The sequence below is a fragment of the Acyrthosiphon pisum genome, chromosome A3, assembly GCF_005508785.2.
Source record: "Acyrthosiphon pisum isolate AL4f chromosome A3, pea_aphid_22Mar2018_4r6ur, whole genome shotgun sequence".
NCBI classification, from domain to species: Eukaryota; Metazoa; Arthropoda; class Insecta; order Hemiptera; family Aphididae; genus Acyrthosiphon; species Acyrthosiphon pisum.
The window spans coordinates 35,127,788-35,147,703 of NC_042496.1; the positions used below are offsets into that span (position 1 = coordinate 35,127,788).

The window sequence follows — 19,916 nt, forward strand, 5'->3', positions numbered from 1 at the left end:
AAACGGTATGTCATTCCCTCAAAAATATTATTCTCTACCTTTTTTGTAATAGGTGACTTTACTCTAAGATTACTTAAATGCATAGAAAAAATGATTTTGCGTAAACGCGTTTTGTCTATGTTACACGTGGGCCAGAGAGAAAACGAATAGTGCGCTGACATCCTCTTATCTAAAATATTTTTGTTTATATAATGTACAAAATACTCACATTACAACTATGATTAATGAATCTTGCCAGATTACCACATTTGGTAGCATCAATAATGGTATCCAAATCTATTCTGAATAGATACGAACTACCTATTCCAGTAGCTTCATATTGTCTTTCACGTAGATCAGCAACTACAGGGCGAACCATTTGCCCTACATACTCAATAACCATTTCATCAGCTGCAATAGACTCCATAGCAAACAAACCCCAATCGTGTATAGCAGACTTTCCAAATTTCAATTGTTTCTTACGGAACTTTAACACATTGAATTTCAGCAAATCACTGTCTGACGTAGCCCCAAACGCTGTTAATAACCTTCTCTGGTTACTCCGTGCTTCACGAGAAAGAGCTAACATTTTGCCAGTAGATTCTTTTACACGTTTAAGCTCTGTGATACGGTTTAATTGAGCAATTGTGTGTCCAAAATGATACTAAAATAGAAAATTTAATTTATATTATGGGTAAAGTATAAAATGTTCATTAATTCAATAAGTACCTTTGTTTAAAATAAATTTAGGTAAAAGCAATATTTACCTTATGGTTGGCTTTTTGTTTACTATCCACTTTATAATAACCTTCAGTTCTACCACATCCCGTATCATGAACTTTCCATTCATCTTTTTTCTTTTTGCGTGGAATCTGATTTGATACTGCTGTCAGTGTTTATTAATTAAGGAAAATGTTAAGTGTGTTAATAAAATAACTACCAACAAAATTAAATTAATTTCTGTTTACTTCATTTACAGTTTATACCCATTCGTTCATCTTCTTTAACTTGTAAAAAGCTAAAAAAAACTCTGAACTATACTCTGTCCAACAAAAGAACACACCTCAATTCTACCAAAATCAGTTCTGCATATCACCACATGAAACCTGCTGAAGGAGAACTATTTTCAATAGCAAGGTGAAGCTGAGAGGATGCGCAAGTCCTCCCTTGATAGAGTATACAGTGTCATAAACACATAAATACACACTAGGGTGTGGTGTCCTCAAAAAATTTGATTTTTAGGTATTGAAATTGTTGTATTAATATAGTTGTAAATAATATGAATATTGTTGTATTAATATACTTTTACACATACAACATAATCTGTTCAAAGTTCCGCTCTATAATGACACAGTGCCACACGCATATTTCAAAATTGCTTGAATCTCATTGAATAATTGTTTAAATGTGGGACCCCCACCATATTTTTTAGATAATAATTTATAACATACTTTAAACCTAAGCAAATTTGTTTTTAGTGTTTTAATGTCCTTTAATGTTTGTAGTAAAACTTAATCCAATAAAATGTATGCACCTCCTAGTATCAGCCATATATATAAAATTATAAAAGACAATACATATCATTGTTAAATTAAAAATAATAATAATAAACATATTAAAAGGATATCTGGATGGCTGACCCAATGTGTTTCATTCATCCAGTAATGTACAGTATCGTTAGACAACAGCGAATCATAGCTTTGTTTTAAATAGTTAATATCTTCCACATCTATACCCTTAGTAAGGAACTCAAATAATACAGTTGCTTCTTGTACCATATCTCGTTTGTTGAAATATTTAGTTTTAACTTGGTTATCACGATGTTTTTGTACAATTAACTGATTCGTGTTTTCTATTTTATTGTTATCTCTGACAGTTAAGGGCTGTTTAATTTTTTTTGGAAAAACTTCTGGTATTTTTTGTTCATTTATTACTGGTTGGATTATTACATTCTTAGACTTATCATTTATGTCGATATCAGTTTCCCAATCAGATATAGGAGGAGGACTGTATACCTGTTGAGGCATACAATATGAATGATCTGAAAATACTCCACTTGGGGTTTCTTCAGTGGGGGTTTTTTCTCCATTAAGTAAACGTTTTTTAGGTTCAACTTCTTCATCTAAATGTTCATCTTCAATTTTTCGTTTCAAAGCTTTATCATCACGTTTATACTTCACAAATGATCCTTCTTCATCAGAACTTGGTAAAGTATCTATTTCTACAGGAGTTTCATTTCCAGTAGGTGTGAGCTCCCTAAAAACAAATATATTTAAGGCTCATAAAACATATATTACATATTAAATTTGACTTTTTAATTATTCATTGAAATTTGCCTACCTGACCCTATCAAAATCATCCATTGTCATAGTTTTGCATAATTTTTTCAATTTATTTTGCCAGACGAATCCGTCAGATGAACCCTCATTACTAGAGCTATCATCACTAGACTCTTCCTCAGAAGAACTATGAACTGACGGTTCAGAAGTAGAAGAATTACTATCACTGTCAAACAGGTCTCTTCCCAAACGTTTTCGTTCCGCAAATGTAGGTCTAGTCACTTCATCATCATCAATCTTAAAACAAATAAATATATTAATTAACAAGTATTTAATAATAAATAAATTAAACGTACATCTTTGGCTTCATTGTCTGACGTTATAACCATTTCTTCTTGATCACTTCCGTAATCATCTTGTTCGTTTGTTTTCTTGGGTGATGGTTCCTTCTTTTTTCTCTGTAAATTGCAATCAAATATTTTATTAAAAAGGATATATTAGCAATTTGAGTATTTAAACTAACATTTTGTGTTATGAAACGGTCTGTCAGTCTACTGTGTGTCGACTAAAACGGGGTACACTATATAATTAAATTACTTGTATTACTCAGAATCCTATACATATTTTTGAATTCTGTTTGCCGGACATGAAACTAGACTAATTGATCATCAATGTCTATCAGACAGAATTTAAAAATATTAATAGAGTACTGAAAAATGTAGATAATTGAGTAATTGAGAGTAACTAGGTTCTGCGGACACACAATATATGTTTACAAATAAGTCAAAATTTAAACAATCATAGAAAATAAATGTGGTTTCACGCTTAACTTTTATTTAGTTTTTGTAAACAAAATTTGTAAGGAACATTGTATTGAATTACCAAGTTTTTTTATAGAGCATAAAAATGTTTAATTTTAAACATCTATTAAGTCAAAATATTTTTTTAAATTAAATTTTGAATAGAAAATGGTATGTTTGTCCAAATTTAGTTTTGCATAAACATTAAAATTTTTTTCCTCACTTCTAATCTCTATGTAATTAGAAGATTAAAGCATTTTCTACTATTAAAAATGTCTTCAGACTGAATAAATAATCATATTGTACAACAAATACAGTGGATTCCACTTAATGTGAGCACCGGTCAATACGGGCAACAGCGTAATATGGGAAAAATGGTCTGGTCTCAATTCCAATGTATACTGTCTAACTAATTTCGGTTTATAAGGCCAACCACTTAATGTGGGCAATTGAGTTAGGTCTCAATGTGTCAAAATTAATCCACTGTACTTTCATATTCATTGCTTTTATTTGAATATAAAATATCCCTTTAATTGAAACTGCCTAACTTAAGATATTCTCTGTTCAACCATCTTTCTTAACAACACAATTCTTCTATAAAAACACTGATTTGTCCTGAAATGAGTTAATAAATTCAAATTTTGGGATCGACTTAATTTTGGAAGCTCATATCTAAATTTGTTTCAAATTATCCAATCAACCTATGATTATAAGCTAAAACACTATGGCACCAACCTTTACACCTCACAACAACCTTAAGCCATCAACAATCAAGCTGAAGTAATGTCACATCTATCTTATTCATAACATCATCCAGTTTTATTATAATCCCACAATAAGTTGACCCATTTTTTTAAATTTTATATATTTTAAATCATCTTATTCAATATATATATTTGTTAATAATAAAAAAGTATATACATATATAAAACAAGTTAACTTACACGGAATGATGGCATTTTAGGAATAGCTGCTCGGAACCCTAAACCTAATCCACTTAGAGCTAACGTTTCTAAGCCTTCTGTACCAGCTTCCAAGATGCTATTAAGGTTAGGAGCTGGTTGTGCAGATTTAGGCTCTTCGTTAGTGACACTAGTAGACTATAAATAATTTAAAAAATGTCAATAACTTCAAAACAAATTCTAAGTAGATAAAATTTACTTTTGACTGCCTTTCAGCTTCTTCCCACCACTGATCCAAAGCATTAAAAGCTACAGCTGTTCCCATTTTCTTCATAAGGTCGCGTTTAATAATAACTCTTAACTCATATAACACTGCATTCATTAAATTTCTAAAATAAAAATATTTAATATTAGTATTATAAATGAAACTGTTTTTGAAATTAATAACACATACTTTCTAAGTTCCGCTGGGTAATTTTTATTTTCAGGCCTATCACGTGATAGTTTTGGTTCATAAAAGTCAGCTCTAGGTAGCGGAGGACCATATGGATAATTAGGAGGGTATGGAAAATATTGATAGCCATAATGATTGTTAAAATGTGGTGGATAATAATATCCTTGAGGAGGATAATTTGGCAATGGTGGATATTGAGGTGGTATATTAGGATCATTTTCCACAATTTTCTCATCGCGGGATGACAAACTAGATAAACTCATTGCATCATCAGGAGTATTTCCTTTAGGACTTGATCCCAACATGAATTCGTCATCACTGGAGCTGATATCACTGTGCAAAGAATCGTGCATATTCTTATTAATTACTAAAACCAAATGAAATATTTATTAATTTTTTGTAACAAATTATAGTCTAATGTTTTTATGATATTACCATTTCTTATAGTATTATTTAAGAAGCTTTTTGCTTCTAATTTCTCTTTTTCTCTAGTAATTTTTAACTGTTCGGCTGCAGTTTCAAAACATTTAATATAAACATCTTTTGACAAGAAAGGTGACGGAGGATTAGAAAGTGGAGGTAATGTTTCTTCATCGTTGCTAATCTTTTCTTCATCTAAATCAGATTGATTGTCATTATCTCCGGGTGGTGGAGGAAGATTCAGACTAATATCATCATCAATGGTATCTTCCACAATATCAGAAACATCATCAGGATCTTTTTTTACAATAGATAAAAATGCAGATTCTACACTAGCACCTTGAGAAGACATGCCACTAAGCAACATTTCAATTCTTGTATCTAAATCCAATTTTGATTGTGCTTCAGAATCTAACTTAGAGGCTGGTGCTGGTGCAGGCACTGATATTGGTGCTGGTGCTGAAGGTAAAGGTGGGGGTATAGGACTAGATTCTCCCCACCAATGGTTATTTGGTACTGGAGGAACACTGCAAGGATATCTTAAAATAAAAAGTAATAACAATAAGCACCATTTAAAAATAACTTATAATATTATAACAAAAATAATAAATAAATTATAGTTTATGATTTATACCTATTAAAGGAATAGGGATAAGTCCCATTGTATGCAGGAGTGCCACCCATGCTGTTATATCCACTGCTATAACTTTGCTCTGATGGAAGGTCACTAGTGGCTGGAGAAGGAGTGGTATAGTCATAACTATAATTTTTATAACTATCCGTTTTGGGCGGCAAAGATGGTTTCTCTTCCGTCTGAGGTTTAACAGAAGATTCTTCTTTGGGTTTACAAATTTTAACTGAACGTCGATCTCGATTAGAAATAGGAAGTGGTTTACTTTTAGGTACTTCCAACATAGGTTTTGGTTTTTCTTCAGTCATCTTATCAAACATTGATTTACATTTTGAAGCTGTACAATGTATACATAATTTAGTTATAAAAATATCCAAAAATTTAAAATAATAAAATATATTTTTACCAAAAGGGTCCAAAAATACACTGACAACTTTTCCCATCACAGATGTATCATTTAACCTTTGAACACAGTGTCTAGCTGATGATGCCTCTTCAAAAATAATTTTTGCTAAACCCAAATGTTTTTTAGTGACTGGGTGGTAGAATATTTGTAACAATTCTATTTTTCCAAATTTCACTACCTGCAAATAGTAAAAAGAATCATATAATGCAATAATAGAAAAATTAAGCAATAACATTATTTTAATTATTTTCACTACTTCTTAGACATAATAAAAATAAAAATATAAAATAGTTACAGTTTTATCAATGAGCATAACATGAGATACAAGTGCATAACATGTCAAATTTACGCTCAGCATATCACGTTTAGCTCTGTTAGTTTAAAAATTTGAGTGAATTGACCCATAATAAAGCTTGATGGCAAAAACATTTTCTGTGTTTGTATGTGGGTTTTATGATAATTCAGTTTTTAAGTGAGTTATAAGAATTTTTAATTTACGCTATATTATATACGCATAACTTGCTAAACAATTGAACATTCATAAAAAAACCCACATACAAACACAGATAATATTCTTGCCACCAAGTTTCATAATAGGTCGATTCACTCTAATTTTTAAACTAACGGAGATAAATGTGATCAGCTGAGTGTAAAATTTGTTATGTTACGCACTTATAAGATGGAGAGAACAAATGTTACTATAACGTCCCCTTAAACAAAGGTAAGATTTTTTAATTTTATTTTTGTTGAATTTAATAAATCTTTCATTATTGACAATTTTCACTGTTTGAATATATAGTAAAATATCGAGTAAAATATGTATATTCAACACAAAAAAAAATCTACCCTTAATTTAACTAAAAAATAATTTAATGTTTAAACACAAAAATATACTTTTACTAATAATAATCAAGTAATTATAATGCCGAATAAAGCATCATAATTACTTATTATATTTTTTTATTTAACTTTTATTAATTTGAGTAAATTCACTCACCAAGTCAGTCAGAAACACTTTATCAATATTATCGTTTAAATTAGAAAAAGTTACTTCTACTTCAGGACGTTGGCCAATGTAGTTTCTGTCAAGCTAAAAAAATCAATTTTTAGTTTAAAACGTAATCTTATTTCTGTTCTTGTTTTCTAATAAAATTTAACCTATATTTCTATTTATATATAATATGTATACGCAGATAAATTTCTATTATTAAAATATTATTATTATATTTTTCCGATAAAACTCCATAATCATTGTTTAATTGAAAAATTATGTTTACTACCAATAACAAATTTATTAATTATTTATTATAATAATAGTTAAAATTTGTTTTAATTTCATCAATAATTTGATTGAAATCGAACAAAAGTTATCTAAAAATAAATCTAATATATTATAATGAAATAATATTAAACTGAAAAAAGAAAAACTGTATATAATTAACAAATTTACTTGTGATTTTGATTTTTCATTGTAATTAATAAAATTAATTCATTATAATAATGAAAATATAAAATTTGGTATAAAATATAGAATAGTATTTTCAGACCAAGTTCCCTACTTCTCTACATAAATGTATCATTTAATAAATAGTTAAAAATATTTAAATTTATTTATATATATACAGTGAGTTCCGCTTAATGTGATCACTGCTTTATAGAATCAACCGTTTATTGGAATCAAATGAGAATCCCAAACCAAATATTATATTGAAAAAAATATGCTTTATGGAATCAACTGGAAAATTGAATCAAAATGGCCTGAACCAATGTGATCACATTAAGCGGTACTCACTGTATATTATATATTACGTATATATTATATTATTATGCTTCTGTAATCATAGTATACATTTTTTTAAATATACATTTTAAAAGCAGTATACAAAATAAACCATTTTTAATTATATTTTTTATATAGTATATTTATGTAAAATTATCAAATATATGATAAATCAATTCTACACAAACATAAATAGAAGCAATGTATTATTAAATTATGTGCAAAGACAATAATATTATTATTATTCATGTTACATATTGTGGTAAGTGGTTATCAAACTATTCTAACCTTTCTTTATCATATTACTCTTTCCACTCAATTTCATTAATTAAAAATAAAAAACATGTGTTTATCTGATAAAAGAAATAAATTGTAGAATAAGAATTATAAAGATTGTTTAATGGTTTTATCAAGTTTTCTTTACTCTTTTACATTAAAAATAATTAAATATATTAATTCAGTCTCTTAATTGATGACTTCATATATTTGTTCAAAACATTTGTTGTACCTATCACAAAACTATTAAAATATTTTTATATATTTTTACCCATTTTCTTCCATTCAAAATGTATTAGAAGACTGTACACAGGTATAATACTACAATATAATAGGTACATGGATGATTTTGGAAAAATAAATATTTTTAAATTTAATTTTTCGTTCATAAATCATAATAGGTAGGTACATATAAATGTACCATTCACCATTATATTTTTAGACGGATTTTACATTTAGTTTATAGTATGAATTTTTAAGTATTTATTACCTATACCTTTTTAGAAAAATAAATACAAAAATAAAAATATAAAATATAACTAAGTTTTTGAAAATCTAATAGATAGATTAAATTGATAATTTAAAATACATACCTTAAATTTAGGTACTGGCAACTCAATGGGCAAAGTAAAAGTTTTAAATGTTTTTCGTGGATCTTCATTAGGCAATTCAGGTAACGAGGGATCTAAGACACCATCGTAGCGATATATTTTAGTGACTGCTTTGCTGAGAAATGGATCGGCCAAAAGTTTCCAATTGCGTTCTTTTGGCTTTTCAATAATTGATACTGTTTGCGGTGGTGGTGGTGGTGGCGGTGGTGGTGGAGTAGTTGGTCTTCGAGTAGGTTGATGATACATTGGTGAAGGAGGTTTCTCAACCCTTGTAGATGTATTTCTGTTATACTCATATTCATTATCTTCATCACTGCTTCTGTGGTTGTGATGTCGCTGGTGAACACGATGCGATTCATACTCCTCTTCATCATATCTATAGTGATGGTGGCGGTGTCGATGTCTGTGGTGCTTGTTGTGGTGACGGGAGTCATGATGTCTCGAACTATATTTACGGTACGATTCCATTTCATTTTGTCGATCTAAGTAATGAAAAATGTACAATGAGCTATAATTTAACAAGATTGTTGTACGCTTAACAGAAAACAAACACACATCATATTATTCATGATAATCAAATTTCTATTGAAATTTAACTATTGATTCGGAACGGCGGATAAAATATTAAAAATTTCTGGATTGTGACTATGATTGAGTATAATTTTAAACGTATAATAAACAAGCATAATACTGCTTAAATATCTGATAAAAATATTTATAAAACAAATTTAGTGTATAATATTGCAGCAGTCGACGGAATGGATTTTAAGAATCGACTACGTAGTGGTAGTAGTAGTGAATACGCGTTGAATCAAATAATTAAAATGAAAAAGTAGCGACTTGTAGGTAATAGGTATTTAAGAATTACCTAAATTGTACAAAGTATCGAGAGTCGAAATAAACTGGAATAGTAGAATCGGAACTAAATATCAGTCAGACTCCGGGTTCCGACGACCGACAACACTAACATACATATTGTATGTAGTACACTAGTACATACATGTCTAATCACAAATCTACAAAGGTATCGAAAACGAAAAGTATAAACATTGGCTGTGCCGAATTCTTATCGCAGGACCGAACTGTCCCCATCACGGTTCGAAACAATAATATTGTTTTGTTGCACGCACTGTGGCCATTCAATTCTTTTACCAGTATTGCCGTACGTATGGTCCCGGTTGGGTGGGGGGCATACGGTAATTTTGGTACGGTCCAAAATCCAGGTTAACATTGACCAATACATATTATTATAATATGATCACATTATATTATGTTTATGCGCGGACCACCCAGATATATATATTCTCTATATCGTGCTGCGGACGGACGAGTAAAAAATTTCAGAGTAAAACAATCCATTAAAAAAAACAATAATTAAATAATTTGATTGTTATCGCCCCGCTATCAAGTCTATCCTGACTTCCAAAATTCCCTCTTAAATTCAAAAATGTTAGTCATAACTCATAAGCGTAACATTGTGTAGTTATCCCCTAAAATAGATGACCTACGAGTTAAAGTTAATTATACTACATAAATGGAATTTTGACTGTTAATTTTGTTTATCAGTTATTGACTGTGTTATGTATCATATTTTTGTTTTTTAAGTGTGTTATATTTTATGAGCGAAATAAATTATTTCTGGACTTCTGGTAGTCAATAATTTTTTTATATTTGAAAATGGCTTTAAATATCAAAATAAGTAGCAAATTGGCATTGGTAAAGCGTGTTTGTGTGATCTACATGGAAAACAGTAAATAACAAGTGAAATAAAAATTATAATTTTAAATATAGTTAAAAAAAATATAATTTTAATTAAAAAACAATAATTATCTATTACATTTATATTAAAAAATAAGGGCTTAAAATGGCTCAGGAAGGGCTGAGTGATGAGTAAGGAAGATGAGAGGTAGTCACAATAACAATTTTACTCATAAAAATATTATATAGCTTACAAAAACTACCAACTACCAATCAAGAAAACTATGAAAATACCTGTAATATGTTACCAATATATTCCAATGTTTTTAATATAATCAAAAATAAAGATAATTCATTGAAATATAATATATTTATTATATTTTTGTATATTTGTAAATATTGTATGCCTTTAAGCCTACTTACTTGATCAATCCATAGCTCTAGAGTTCTATTCACATTAAATTTCAAAATACTATGTAATAAATAAAATATGTACATAAATATTTAAACTTTTAAAGCAGTTTCTTACAAGATTTTCATAACAATATAAGACATTATATTTTATATTTTAATAATAACACAATATAAAATATAATAAACAACAATAACAACAATACATTTAAGTGGTGTCAGATATTTTAGACTCTTGTACTTCTTTTCTTTTTTTTAATACATTTCCAATAAAGAATTCGCCAGCTTTGTATGAACTCCTTACAAGTGGACCACTTGCTGTATACAAAAATCCCATCTTATCACCAACCTCTTGCCAATGTTTAAACTTCTCAGGAGTGACATATTCTACAACTTTTAAATGTCGTTTTGTAGGTTGCATGTATTGTCCAAGTGTAACACAATCCACTAATGATTCTTTTAGATCTAAAAAAATATGTTTATAAGTAGCAAACAAAAGGGGAATGAATATTCCACATTTGCAATATGTAATAATTACCTTTAAATGTTTGTTCAATTTGCTCATCAGTTTCACCAAGACCCAGCATTATGGATGATTTAGTTATGAGTTGTGGATTAAATTCTTTGGCCTTATGTAGCACTGACATAGTTTGTCTATAATTTAATGGATTGAAAATTAATTTTATAATAAGTATAATAGATATATAGATATGTAATATATGACTAAACAACTTAACCTGGTACCTATATTAATATCAATATGAAAATACTAGTCTTTTTTTTATTCAATGATAGATGTAATTTAATTTTAGTAAATATAAAAATAATAATTAATCCGTATTTAAGTATTTTATATCTGGCCACCCTAATCTTAAATCCTCCCTAAGATATGTTACATCATTTTAATACTATACACTTTAATATATAGCCATAATAGTAATCTTTATTATAATAAATTATATAATTTATGAGCTAAAAAATTTGCTATAAACATACTTTGAGACTCGAGGAAACTATTGGTACCTCTAACTTTTATCTCAATCAGTCAAGCCGTTCAAAAGTTACATGAATGATACAGAATACACTCAAAAATTAGATTGTATATTATAAAGAAGAAGATATATATATATTTAAATAATAGTATAATAGTATAAGGTACCTAGGTATTTAGGTACCTACTTAATGGATCATATTAAATGGATAATTTATCATATGAACAAAATAAAAATAAATTTAATTAGACTAAATAGGTAAACTATGCAAATTAAAATATAGGTACATATTTTTTGAAACATATTTTGAATTTGTCTGCATTTGTTAAGAAGATATAACATTAAGTGGTTTTTTGTCTTTTAATAAAGTTTGCTTACGATTTTGATATCCACTTAACTCTTTTTTACCGGTGGTAATTAAAATAATTTATGATTAATAATCAGTAATGACAGGTTTCACAAATGCTGTGGCTCGAGTTTGTAGACTAATAATTTATTATACTTTTGCAGAAGGCACACCGCATGCGTGAGCAAAGTACGCCATATTATTATAAATAACTTATATCAATTAAATATTGGAATCACAACAAATTTGGGAGAAGTATTAAGGAACTATCATTTGGTATATTAATACTTCTAGAACGCTGATCTAGAGCATCAGGTTTATACTTCACATTAGAAACGTTTTAATTTAATTTTAAAAAAATTCCTTTAAATATGATTTAGATTAGTGATTAATGTTTGAACTTTACAAAATATAATTTTAAATATGATCAAGTATGGCGTGTTTTAATTATATTTGTATTTTTCTCATTAAACATGAAAGTTTGAACTTAGATATAAGATATAGGTATGGCTTATTTAAATATAACAATTACAATAACTAGGTACTGTTTTTAAGATGCACTAAAGATGGTAAGCTTGAAAAATTTTGGAGGCTGCTGGAGGGAGCTAAATATAATCTGTCGAACATAAAATTTTCTATGTTAGGTGGAGATAATAAATATCCGTGTAACGCCCTCTTAAGTATTAGTAAAAATAATGATTTAATTATATTATATTTACCTATAATTTGCTCTTCGATCTCTAACAAATGGTGTCAGCTTTTCAACAGTTTCAATATTATGAGCAAAAACATCTAAACCGGAATCTACAATAGTTTTAACATTATCAGCTGATCCACGGAAATCTGGTACCAAGCACTCAATCATTATATTAGGATTACTAAAAAAAAAAATTATAGTTATGTAACCATAGTACAAGTGAATTATCATCTATATTTTAACGAACCGTTGTTTTATTTCAACTACAGTCTCAGCAAAATGAGCAGATCCACCATCTTCCAAATCTAAAAAAACAATTCAGTACATACTAGTATTTATAATCAATGATATTATTCATAAATCAATAAATGCAACTTTTTCTTTATTTAATATACCATCACGATCAACTGATGTTAACACAATATAATCAAGTCCCCATGATGCAATGGCTTTTGCTGTATTAACTGGTTCGTTGGGATCAGGAGGTGGTGGGGCTCTAGATGTTTTGACAGAACAAAATCGACATCCCCTAGTACAAGTATCACCCAATAACTACAAAATATTTAAACAATAAGAGTAAAATTGCTTAAAAAATGTCTTTTATTAAATGTTACCATTATTGTTGCAGTAGCTGTGCCATGTTTACCTCCACCCCAACATTCACCAATGTTTGGGCATCGAGCTTCCTCACAAACAGTGTGCAAGTTTAAGTCACGTAACTGTTCTTTTATTTTTGAAAAGTTTTCCCCAGTTGGTATTTTAGTCTTAAGCCAAGGAGGTAAACGTAATCTGTCTTCTTCACCCTTTGCTCGTCTCAATTTACCACTATAGTTTTCTGATGTTATTGGTGTCTCGTTTATAAAATCTGATAAGTCTGGTCCACATTGAACTATCTCACGGAATTTGTCTCTAACGGTTGATTTAGGTCTACAAGTCTGAAAACATTTAAAATATTTATTATGGTTTGTTAATTTTGTAAAATGGTTTTCAAAATTTACCTTGAATAATAGATGGTTTGGTTTCCAGTTTGATCCGAATTTATTAAACAAACATGACATTATAAGTAAATATGTTAACTGATTTGGTTAGAAACAAATCACAACAGCTTATAAACTGTGTATGCGGTATTAACACCGTTAATTAAAATGGTTGAATGATGAAATTATAAAAAATTATTCATTATTTGATATTTTCATAATATTACATTGTTGTTCTATGATAAAATTGTTCTGTAATCTGTGATAATAATGTCTTTAGCGCTATATGTGAGTAAGTTCACGACCTCTGTCTTGTAAAAAAAAATAAAGACTGTGATAAGAACACAGAATAGATTAATCTATTCTGTGATAAGACCGTGGTCGTCATAGATATTATAAGATATTAATTATAATATTATTAAATAAAACCATGGACATATTAACTAGTTAATATGTCTATGAATAAAACCACCGACTAAGATATATCTTAGTCCGTGAATATAAATTATAAAACAGCAATAAATGATCAATTAGTAAGTTAGAAAATAAAAATATATAAAACCAGTGAAAATTTCATGTATTTACAGTCATTCGTTTTAAAGTTACACCGAAAACCAAAATACATTTTCTTGAAAACAGATTTTGCGTAAAAATTCCCGTTTTTCCTTAATTTTTTTTTTTTGATTTCACGGCGCTTTTGAAAACTATTGAAAAAATTTCACTATTGACCCCCCAAAGTACCAACTAGATTCACTTTCCTATCGGAAAAGGTACTGTTGAAGAAAATCCAAGCACTTTTACTGTCCTAAAAGGTGATGACAAACACAAAAAAAAAAAAAAATAAAAAAAAAACACACATCATTGTAAAATCAATACATTCATCGTTCCACTCCGAATCTAAAAGGTTATAAGATTTTCTTATACAGTTATTGAGTTATTATACCTATAAATAGTTCAAAAATAGTCGCAATATTTCTTAAATTGTATGGTGCATAGAAATTGTATGCTTAAAAATTCTTTAATTTTTGTTTATTTTTTTCAGGTGCTAATATGTAGATAGATAAATATATTTGTAAAAAAAGCGGGTAAGTGGATGTCGCTCTGCTGTACAGTATAGGTTATAAGTGGGTCAATGTATAATAGATCGTAATTTGTATTCAACTTCAATTCAATGATATAATATCATTGTATAAGAATAACGATTCTGAGCAGAAACGGTTTGTCAGTCTGGATATTTTATATTGTTATTATTTATTATATCCTGTAAGACGTAAGTTGAATTAATATTATAATATTAATATTTTTTATTCGTTCCTATGGTGATAAACAATAAGCGTTAGAGATTAAAATCCCATATTTAGCGGTTTTTTGTAATTTGTCGGTAATTTTTCCCGTGGCATTAAATAACTATTGAGAAAATCGAAAAATGACCTTTCTAAAGTACCGTCTTGATCCAATTTGCTAAAAGATAAGGTACTATTGTTCTATGTTACTATAGTCTATAATATAGTATTGTAATGTAATATTATGTTGAAATCTAAGCACTCCTTCTGGTAGAAATTTTGTATATAGGTACTGCAGGATATATATATCCTGTATATATGTATACATATTAAAAAAAAAAATAAACACCATTGTGTTAATTTCTCTAAAACCACTAGCTTCTTTGCTCCGCTCAGAACTTAAAAATGTTTGTAATATGACAATATATTTCTATTAATTTAAATAGAAAATAGGAATATACTATGTAACCAATAGCAACCATTAAAATAAACAAAAACAATAATATTATTTTTTCGTGAGCTTACAAAAAATGTATGTCCTCCTGAGGCCCATCACGTACCTATTTAAATTTTGTAGTACCACAAGCCCAATGTCTATTTCAATGGACATTATCAACACATGTTTACCCTTCCAAATTGTTACTAGTTTAAGGATATATTGACAGAAGTATAATATAAACAACAACGATTGGCGGGCTTTTGTGGGGATGAGAGAAAATGTTCACTGAAGTGGACAATGGGTTTGTAAAAATACAAAAATAATATTAAGTTTGGGTGCTAAAGCAGTAATAATAATTGTCCATTATAATGGACATTGGGTCTCAGGAGGATGTGTGAGCCGCTACCTATCCTTTAGTTACAGCACCTATTGAAAAAATTATCTATATAAACACCCTCCAACTCCAAGTTTCAAGGAATTTAATAATATATTGATACCTATATTTTTTTTATTGAAAACGGTCCATTAGTTGTTGAGTCTAAACCAACATCCATCTTTAGATATTACTATATTATAGATAAGTATAACCCATACTTCACTAGTGAAAAGATATAGTACTATATATAGGTGTACACATATATTGGTTTTAGTGTACCTAATTTCACGGGAAAATCGCTGTGTCAGTGCATCTTTTGTGAATAATTCGACCGAAATGGACAAACGGTTAGCTGCAGTTGGTATAAATCGAACGTATTTCAAACTACTCTCTAAACTTTTCTGATTTCTCTAAAATCAATTTTAAATTGTCTATTATCACTAAATATCGGTCAAGTAGATTTTGAGCTTATAAGCTACAAACATACATTCAACTCTTATGTTTGTTTTATTTTTGAAGATATACCAACTAATCTTTGTTCGAGGCCATAAACACGACGATTTGATTCATGATTTTACATCATCATGCTCGAGTAACTAATGGCAACCATTTATATATCAAAAAATATTATATAATTTTTACAGATTCTACTAATTATTATTATCACAGGCGCAAATTGGGGGGGGACTAAGCTCCCCAAACTTAGCCATAGCCCCTCTCCCCCCAAAAAAAACCTAGAACATACAGTTTTAAAATGCTATATTGCAATAGTCTGCTTGCCTTTAATATATTCAGCCCCCTCAAGTCAAAAGTTGAAATTGCGCCTATGATTATTATACCATTAATATTATACAATATTTTGTTGATTTCCATCGTAAATCTCAAAATCCTTGTGTAAGTTTCGGCCTTTGGGCAACTTATACAATTTTTTTCCGTAAAAACCTTTATCGAACTATTACAATCATTAAAAAAAAAAATGTGCTAAATCGTTCAAACCGTTTTTAAGTAACGTGATAACCAACGAACAGCATTTCATTTTTATTTATATAAACCTATCTATTACAAAAACATTAGTTCGCAAACACGACCTAAGAAGATTCAAGATATTATATTTTTATTTCTTCTTTGTGGATGGTTCCAAATATATAGAGTAATATAATACTCAATGACGTACTATCGTTCAAATTGAATTTGCTCCAATGGACAATGAATATATTATTTTAATCCAAAAACTGTTTGGAACAAATGTCTATTAGAACCACTATGATTGGAATTTGGAACAAATATTAATATTGTGGTCTGTGGAACATGAAATACAGTCCAGCCGTGATAATCCTCAAATATTAAATTGATACCATGATTATAAAGACTTATAAATACCTATTAATACCAAGGTACCTATATCAACTGTCAATACACCAATTTTTATTTTTACATAACAAATTATAATCATTTTTTTAAATTCAGATGCTGCCTTTTAATATTATGTTTCCAACAAAGATAATATTATAATAGTAAATATTATATACTAAAATATGGTACCTATATATACCAAGGTGGTTTGATAATCAGCTGCGTTTAAAATGTAATTATTTACCTTTTTAATTTAACAAAACAACAGAATATTCACTAAACCAAAGCAGACTTCGATTAAATAACAAAATAATAAAATTGATAATTGGTCATAATTACCTTCTATTTCTTATGTAAATGTTTACACTTTTATAATTAATATTCAACTACGTGTTAACTGTTAAATGTGTTAACAGTCAACAGCAGACTAGACATAACACTGTGTCATCAAATTAAATGATGCCACGGCATCAGTGTCATCATTTGAAGTTAACTATTAACTAGGCTTTAGTTGACAATTGTGCATAATATTATGACCACAGAATAATATCATGACAAAATATATTACAAAATAAATAGGTATATATTTTTTCATGAACAATATGATGACGACCGTCGTGTATGGCCCATGCCCCATGGAACAGACAACGGTTGTACAGTGGAAACCGGAAAGTGCCAAAATGGATTGTGATAACTGATTTGTGTTTGTGTCATGTGAAACCAAATACTTTAACGTAATAATAGCCACAACACCATAGGCACAAACTGGGTGGGGATTGGGGGGCTAAGCCCCCCCTAATGTCAATTCAGCCCCTCTCCCGGATTTATCATCGTATTAATATGATTTTTGTTAAGAAACAAATTAAAATATGACCTACGTCATAGTAGGTGCATTGTACATAATACATAAAAATTAATTTAAAAAAAAATACTTTATATTAAAAATCAAGGATATACTCGTATTTTATAAAAATTGTTCAGAGATTTTGAATGTTTTGTACAGTGTACCTACCTATACATAATTACATATAAATACGATAAACCTATTACTATATAATCGGAAATAATTTTAATAGTTTTAGTTTTGCACGATAATTTAGACAATAGATATCAATTTCGTTTTAGTAGTTTAGGTTTACTTAGTATAGAAAAATACATAAATATTGATGTGGAATCGGTCTTAAATAATTTATATAATTGTGATTTTTTAAATTTAATTAAGCTTTTATCTTGCAACATTACAGCTGTTAGGTTGGGGGACAAAGCCTCAACTTTTAATTTTCAGTTAAGCTGAAGCCCCCCTCCCATTGAAATTTGCACCTATGCAAAATACACTTTACTTTCTAATCTCTACAGTACCTAGTATAGTCTACTCTAAATTCTTATTTGAATTTTTATGTAACGACTGTGGAGTGTGGGGTGTGGGCTGATGAGTGACGACTATAGACCCATAAACTAGTTATAACTTATAACTTATAAGTTAATAGGTCTGGTGACGACTGACCAGTATTGTCCAGTAATCAATATACTTATCTAAAGGTGTACTACTTATCTATGCGACTGACCACCGGACGCCGAAAGTCGAGTGTCGTATAGTAAATATATATCTATCATGGTGTCATGTAAATTAATTGTACGGTGTGGCAAGAACTAGACCGCCCGAGTCTGAGATCGGAAAACTGGACTGTCCGGAATAATCTAAGACCGTGGTCCGGACCATGATTAAATAAACAGGCATGTTAGCTCGATAACACCACAGAATATATGAAATTATTTATAAATTATTTTATTATAATTAGGTATTTCATATATTCTGTGGTATTATCTGAATCGTGGCTATAATAATAATCTACATTATCCATTTTATATTATTCTTTTCACGTCTGGCGGTCTGGGAAACATGCGCAACGATAGCAAAACATTTTAGCCGACGTGCCACGCCCACGTGCCTACTGCCTATTTATTTAGTCATGGTTACGAATTAAGATATACAGCCTGTATATTATCTTAACTAGCGGTCCGGAATACCGGAGTTTTGGATAACAAATACCATGACAAAGTAAATATGTATAATTTGTCATGATAAATACTGGATAGAGCTATGATTTAAAATGTTGAAGCCGATTTGGTCGGACCCGATGTCACCACTGAGCATGCGCAAAACCACTGCACTTGCGCAAAACATTACCGCAATTATGTTTACCTCGTCCCGCGCTATCTTTTCCATTATTGACCATGGCGCATTAAATTTATCGGGGCCGACCAAATTGGCTTCGATAGCAGACAACGCGTGATATACTCATGCTCTATCCAGTATATTATATTAAATTATACATTATTATCTAAGACCGGAGTGCTCCGAGTACTCGGAGACGTCGGAGTAGAGTAGACACTAGACAGTAGACACTAGACACTGTCCAGCCACTAGTCAGGTCTGACGAGTAGACGAATAATTGGAGTGGAGTTGTATTCAAATAGACAATACTATTAAAGTTGGTTGTATAAATTGTAATTGTTGTATGGTTGTATATTACTTAATCTCAAAATTTAAATCGTGGTTGTAGCATAGAACAATATAGAAGCGAAACTCGATCAGCTGATGGGTGAAGTGTTTACCTATGATCTGAAGTCCGAACAATGAAACTGTTTCCGTAACACTGACATGATGTTATACCCGTATTGAAAAACCGTTTCCGCCTAATAGGCCGGGTATTCTGTGCGGGGTCGGGTTGTTTCCACTGTTTACTTTTATCATAGATTACGTATGCCACGCCGAGTTCAAGGTTACAATCGCCCGATTCGGCCA

The 19,916-nt window shown here is 29.5% G+C and overlaps 2 protein-coding genes across 3 annotated transcripts in view; both read right to left on the reverse strand.

Annotated features, from left to right (window-relative positions):
• The window catches only part of LOC100159159 (histone-lysine N-methyltransferase SETD1B-A), an 11,044-nt gene extending 1,480 nt beyond the window's left edge, over positions 1-9,564 (reverse strand). Inside the window, exons 1-14 of one of the 2 annotated variants that reach the window (XM_001945242.5) lie at positions 9,407-9,564; positions 8,521-9,020; positions 6,869-6,961; positions 5,872-6,049; positions 5,469-5,802; positions 4,850-5,373; positions 4,415-4,781; positions 4,220-4,349; positions 4,003-4,158; positions 2,615-2,716; positions 2,320-2,555; positions 1,607-2,235; positions 747-871; positions 209-643 (exon numbers count right to left, since the gene is read on the reverse strand). In XM_001945242.5, the coding sequence (XP_001945277.2) occupies positions 209-643; positions 747-871; positions 1,607-2,235; positions 2,320-2,555; positions 2,615-2,716; positions 4,003-4,158; positions 4,220-4,349; positions 4,415-4,781; positions 4,850-5,373; positions 5,469-5,802; positions 5,872-6,049; positions 6,869-6,961; positions 8,521-9,006 (3,795 nt within the window). In that variant the 5' untranslated portion in view covers positions 9,007-9,020; positions 9,407-9,564. Of the gene's footprint in view, positions 1-208; positions 644-746; positions 872-1,606; positions 2,236-2,319; positions 2,556-2,614; positions 2,717-4,002; positions 4,159-4,219; positions 4,350-4,414; positions 4,782-4,849; positions 5,374-5,468; positions 5,803-5,871; positions 6,050-6,868; positions 6,962-8,520; positions 9,021-9,093 lie in introns of both variants that reach the window. The other variant, XM_008184791.3, reaches the window with a different exon arrangement.
• A 1,023-nt stretch (positions 9,565-10,587) lies between these two features.
• On the reverse strand, positions 10,588-13,913 carry LOC100160514 (lipoyl synthase, mitochondrial). Its single transcript, XM_001945583.5, has 7 exons — positions 13,681-13,913; positions 13,297-13,617; positions 13,078-13,234; positions 12,930-12,987; positions 12,705-12,863; positions 11,186-11,301; positions 10,588-11,112 (listed from the first exon to the last, which is right to left on the reverse strand). Exons 1-7 carry the CDS (start codon positions 13,738-13,740, stop codon positions 10,856-10,858), a joined length of 1,128 nt encoding a protein of 375 aa, XP_001945618.1. The 5' UTR covers positions 13,741-13,913; the 3' UTR covers positions 10,588-10,855.
• Positions 13,914-19,916: the final 6,003 nt, after the last annotated feature.

What these genes read in the sequence shown, in the direction of transcription:
- LOC100160514 (XM_001945583.5), bottom strand. Translation starts at nt 13,740, where the DNA reads ATGTCATGTTTGTTTAATAAATTCGGATCAAACTGGAAACCAAACCAT. An exon ending in GTAGTTGAAATAAAACAACG is followed by an intron (nt 12,864 to 12,929) that starts GTTCGTTAAAAT and finishes TTTTTTTTTTAG; the next exon opens with TAATCCTAATATAATGATTG. An exon ending in GATCGAAGAGCAAATTATAG is followed by an intron (nt 11,302 to 12,704) that starts GTAAATATAATA and finishes ATTAAATTATAG; the next exon opens with ACAAACTATGTCAGTGCTAC.